The sequence below is a fragment of the Triticum urartu genome, chromosome 7A (assembly GCF_056163025.1).
Source record: "Triticum urartu cultivar PI428250 chromosome 7A, HENAU_Tu73, whole genome shotgun sequence".
Classification (NCBI taxonomy): Eukaryota; Viridiplantae; Streptophyta; class Magnoliopsida; order Poales; family Poaceae; genus Triticum; species Triticum urartu.
In genome coordinates this window covers 368834870-368840230 of record NC_141879.1, presented here as the reverse complement: position 1 = coordinate 368840230, position 5361 = coordinate 368834870, and the positions used below count along the sequence as shown (strand labels likewise).

The 5361-nt window shown below is 46.6% G+C and overlaps 1 protein-coding gene across 1 annotated transcript; it reads left to right on the top strand.

Moving 5' to 3' along the window:
• The first annotated feature begins 449 nt into the window (after positions 1 to 449).
• Positions 450 to 4566, top strand: LOC147959627 (uncharacterized). Its single transcript, XM_087532785.1, has 2 exons — positions 450 to 1010; positions 4372 to 4566. Exons 1-2 carry the CDS (start codon positions 450 to 452, stop codon positions 4564 to 4566), a joined length of 756 nt encoding a protein of 251 aa, XP_087388911.1.
• The last annotated feature ends 795 nt before the right edge of the window (positions 4567 to 5361 follow it).

Sequence of the window (5361 nt, the reverse complement as noted above, 5' to 3'; positions counted from 1 at the left end):
GCATGCATGCATGCCGTGACTCTCCTTTTGATACTTGCACGTGTTGATTTAATGCACCTTGAAGTAGTATGAATATGTGACGGTAAAGCTTTGTAATGCCCCGGCCCTAATAAAGAGAGAGATGGTTGTGCACGAGGAGGGCGGAATTCCGAGGAGGGCGAGATCATGCAGACGGAACAGGACCCGACGATGGAGCTCTCTATGGTCTCGATGGACCTCACCTTGCTCCACTGCCCCTTGTGCCTCCGCCCCATGAAGCCTCCAGTGTATGAGGTTCCAATACACCTCCTTCGTTCGGCTGATCGAGCAAGGTGCAGGTTTCTTAATTGATGTGATGTTCGATTGATTTGTGCAGTGCAAGGGGGGCACCTGGCCTCGTAGACTGCCGCGTCAAGTGCCTCGGGAACCAGCGGCAGTGCTAGAAGTGCGAGCGCGGCGGTGGCTTCGACATGCGGAACACGGCGGTGGACGTCGTCCTCTCCTCGGTGAGGGTGGAGTGCCCGCACGGAGGTTGTGGACTCTATGTCACTTACCACAAGCTTGCCGATCACCAGAGCGTGTATCCGCTCGCGCCTTGCAAATGCCCCGTGCCCGTCTGCAGCTATGAAGGCCCGCCGTCGGCGCTCTCCCACCACATCAGCACCGTGCATCCCATGCCTGTGCACAGGATCCAGTATGGCAAGGTGCTCCAGCTGCCAGTGCCACTGTCGGAGCCACGGCTCTTGCTGTTCACAGAGGAGGATGACTGCACGTTTTTCTTGGTCAGTGTTGTGCTTGACATCAGCGCGCCTATCGCCGTGTCAGTCGTCTGCGTCAGAGCGGGGTCGTCCCCACTTCTGCACTATGTAGCCAAGTTGTGGGCGAACGGCCCGCCGGGGGAGCCGAAAGGCAGGACCGATGCCGCCAAGGTGGAAATGGAGGTGACAAGCAGCAAGGATCCCGGAGACGTCGTCGTGCACGAGTTGACCTTCTTCACAATTCCAACCAAGCTGCTGGCCGGGGCTAAGCTGGTGTCCCTCCACATTCAGATTGACAAGTTCACGTCCTAAATGATTCTATAGTGCCTTCTGTTTATCTTAGTAATATGCTAATATAGGGGTTAGCTCGGTCTACTTTAGCTTAAGAGATGGTGGGCTTTGGTGGCGATGCAGCAATTACTTCGACATCAGATCAACACTTAAAGTAATTTCCAACAGTTGAATAGATATTTTGTGTTTGTTGGATATAAAGATCCTTTGGGTAAGAAGTATAACTGCTTATAAGAAGTAAGTATAACAGCTTATATGCTTGTTTGTTCAGGAAGTGTTGCATACTTGTGCGAGTTGACGCGACACATCAAAGTAGTACTACTAGTAGTACTCCCTCCGATCCTAATTTCTCTGCGCATGAGGCTGGTCCTAGTGGGAGTAACATAGTAGTAACATAGATTCCACATAAGCAAAAATGATGAGGTGGCAAGTAATTAATGAGGAGAGAGGCAAATAGAGAGTGGGGAGTAACTTAGACTAGTGTTATGCATATGACACTAGTCTAAGTTATTACCTTCATAATGCAAAGTAACATAATAGTAGTATCATAGATGGCTTCATTTATCTTGTCTTGGAAAGCGCTATGTTACAGTAACATATTATGTTACCACCTCTTATTAATTACTTGCCACACAAGCAGAATTTTCTCTAAGTGTGCTATGTTACTACTCCCTCCGTCTAGGTCATCTTAGGTTGTGCACCGCGACCAAGGCAGAGGGAAAAACGAGAGAACATAATGTCTTATTGCTAACTAATAGCATTGCATGCAATGAACGAACCACTGCATGTCATGTTTGTTAGTCTGGTCCGGCCACGCCGCGAAAGCAGCAGAGATGTCCCGCCGCACCGTTGATGTAGCACACTGGTCCGGCCACGCCGCGGAAGCAGCAGAGATGTCCCGTCGTGCCGCCGAAGCAGCACGAAGGTCCCGCCACGCCGCGGCGACCTAGGAAAATTTCTCGCGGGCAAGCGAGAACTCTTACAAGCGCATGCATGCGACGGTCAATAGCCAGATGGATCAGATCTCTGGCTGGGCGAGGTTGCAGGACGAGGCTACCGGTGTCATCTGGCAACTAGGGGAGGTGATGAGGACATGACTACCTTGGATACGACCAAAAATATTGCATACATGCATATTTCTCAGGTGATTTCTAATGCAAACTATTCAATAATCTATTTATGTTATCCAGAACAAAAATACTTCACACACTTTTGTGTTTTGTCTAATTGCAGGTGTATGGGACATTTGTACAATCCACATATGAAGATAAGGGAAAAGGAGAAGTTTAGGTTGTGTTCAAAAAGTCCTCTCACGTCACTTTTGGGGCAAGAGAAGATAGAGTCCAAGTCTCTCACGTTCTGGATTCAGATTCGGACTGCATAGACATACCTGACTCAAAATGCCAACAACTTTTTCATACGGACTCCGAATTGGGTGATTCTTTTTTTGTTGGAAACTAGATTTCGTGCTCTTTACAACCCAATTGGATTCACCTTCAAATTCGTCCGGAGCGTTGAGTTACGGACGAAACAATCTGACGTTGCAGCAGAATCCGAGTCAAACTACAAGCCCAAAGGTGTTGCATCATCTCCACTTGGGCCCATGAGCCTTGTACGACCTAGGGTTAGTTTTAGGCTGCCTTGGGACATCCTCCCACCTCCTTGGCCGCCACCCCTTGCTCCTATATAAGTAGATTCATCAAGTAGATTTTTCCTTGGGTTTTGTTTAGATTAAAAGTTAGCCATTGCAACTTCGTGTACTTGGTTTGTGTCCAACGACCAGACCAAGACCGCTTACGAATCCCCACCATTATCAATACCTCATATATATTTGCAATATTCAGATTGCTTTATTATATTCTTGCTCGTTCTTCGATTGCTTGCAGGAATAGACCTTCGTGGTCAGGCTGACCGTGCTTCCGGCATCGTCAGTAACCTCAGGAGATCTGTTTAGTGATTGCTAAGGCACAACGTCGTGCACGTTTGTAGTCGGATCGTCAAAGTCATCTCCACCAAATCGATAGTTATCATCTCATCGAAAGATCGGGAAACCCTCGCCTCTATCAAGTGGTATCAGTTTTCAGGTTGCTCGGTGAGAATTTCCAGTTTTCCTAGATTAGATTTATTTTCTTACCTATTGTCCAAGAAAAAGCCACAAAAAAGAGTTAGATCTATTCATCCTTGGTCCAAGCCAGTCTGAGCCTTTGCAATTTTCTTTTCATTGCTTGCATAGTTGAATTATCGGTTGCATCGTCGTGTCGAGTTGCTGGTCTTAGTGTCTAGTTCGTTTAGAGTTTCGAGTTCTGTTCACATTAGTCACGCCACCGCTGCATCATTATCTCTTCCGCTGTCCACCACCCATCCATCAATTTCCACCACGTGCATATGACCAAAAATATTGCATACATGCATATTTTTCAGGTGATTTCTAATGCAAAATATTCAATAATCTATTTATGTTATCCAGAACAAAAATACTTCACACACTTTTGTGTTTTGTCTAATTGCCGGTGTATGGGACATTTGTACAATCCATATATGAAGATAAGAGAAAAGGAGAAGTTTAGGTTGTGTTCAAAAAGTCCTCTCACGTCACTTTTGGGGCAAGAGAAGATAGAGTCCAAGTCTCTCACGTTCTGGATTCAGATTCGGACTACACAGACATACCTGACTCAAAACGCCAACAACTTTTTCATACGGACTCCGAATTGGGTGATTCTTTTTTTGTTGGAAACTAGATTTCGTGCTCTTTCCAACCCAATTGGATTCACCTTCAAATTCGTCCGGAGCGCTGAGTTACGGACGAAACAATCTGACGTTGCAGCAGAATCCGAGTCAAACTACAACCCAAAGGTGTTGCATCATCTCCACTTGGGCCCATGAGCCTTGTACGACCTAGGGTTAGTTTTAGGCTGCCTTGGGACATCCTCCCACCTCCTTGGTCGCCACCCCTTGCTCCTATATAAGTAGATCCATCTAGTAGCTTTTTCCTTGGGTTTTGTTTAGATTAAAAGTTAGCCATTGCAACTTCGTGTACTTGGTTTGTGTCCAACGACCAGACCAAGACCGCTTACGAATCCCCACCATTATCAATACCTCATATATATTTGCAATATTCAGATTGCTTTATCATATTCTTGCTCGTTCTTCGATTTCTTGCAGGAATAGACCTTCGTGGTCAGGCTGATCGTGCTTCCAGCATTGTCAGTAACCTCAGGAGATTGGTTTAGCGGTTGCTAAGGCGCAACGTCGTGCACGTTTGTAGTCGGATCGTCAAAGTCGTCTCCACCAAATCGATAGTTATCATCTCATCGAAAGATCGGGACACCCTCGCCTCTATCAGGAGGGCAATGCAAAGATCCGGGGCGAGCTCGACCTGCTGAGGGTGAAGATCACAGGAAGGGCGAAGCAGGAGGAGGAAACCACTGCCTTGTTGCAGAGGACGGGTGTCATCGTCCAGAAACTTATGGACGAAAATGCCATGCTCCACATCGAGCGCAACAGGCTGGTGGAGGAATCAATGGATGGTGCCAAGTAGCATATTAAGGACATGAAACTGATGAAAGAGATCATCCCCCGCCACAAGAACTAGTCTCCGCGACCTGCAGCGCATAAAGAAAGTAGAGATCAGCGAGCCAGATCGTTTATGCGTCTTCCTTCTTCTTTTGCCCTTTTGTATTTCGGGCATAGCCGCATGTGGTTTTTTTAATTATCTTCCTAATTATGTAAGACAATTATTATCCACACTCGTCGTCCTTATATATATATTCATCAGTCTTGCTATAAGTCGCAGTAGATGCTATATAGGTCCATCGGATCTTACATCAAGATCTGTGGAAAAGTTTCTTTTTAGATTTTCTTTTTTCTCTCTTAAATCTCAGTCGAGTGAGACATTGCCACGCCATTAAACAGAGGCTCGGGCGCCATTAATGGAGACCTTGGGAGAGAGGTGGACGGCAGATGGAGGTCAAAGGGCTCTCCTCTCAATAAGCACGCGCAGGGGTCTGATCACACGCCTCCCGTACTCAAATAGCTACCCTGCACGGCGCCTCCTAGCTAATAAAAAAAGGGACGCGTGGCGGCTTGTAAATGGTAAATAGAACGCCCACGGTTTCAATAATACTTGTGTTTTCCGATTCTAATGTGACAACACTTGTTCCGAAATGACTGTTGATTCTTAATGTGTGCGCCTTCGCAAATCAGACAGCAAAATTACCACAGCATGTTGGTGCCATGTCATGACACCAAGCCAAGGTTCATGATTTTCATGCGTGTTTCGGATTTATAGGAATTAAAAAACCAAGTTTCTCAATGTTTCTAGCCGAGCAACGAC

What these genes read in the sequence shown, in the direction of transcription:
- LOC147959627 (XM_087532785.1), top strand. Translation starts at nt 450, where the DNA reads ATGCGGAACACGGCGGTGGACGTCGTCCTCTCCTCGGTGAGGGTGGAG. An exon ending in TGCTGGCCGGGGCTAAGCTG is followed by an intron (nt 1,011 to 4,371) that starts GTGTCCCTCCAC and finishes CGCCTCTATCAG; the next exon opens with GAGGGCAATGCAAAGATCCG.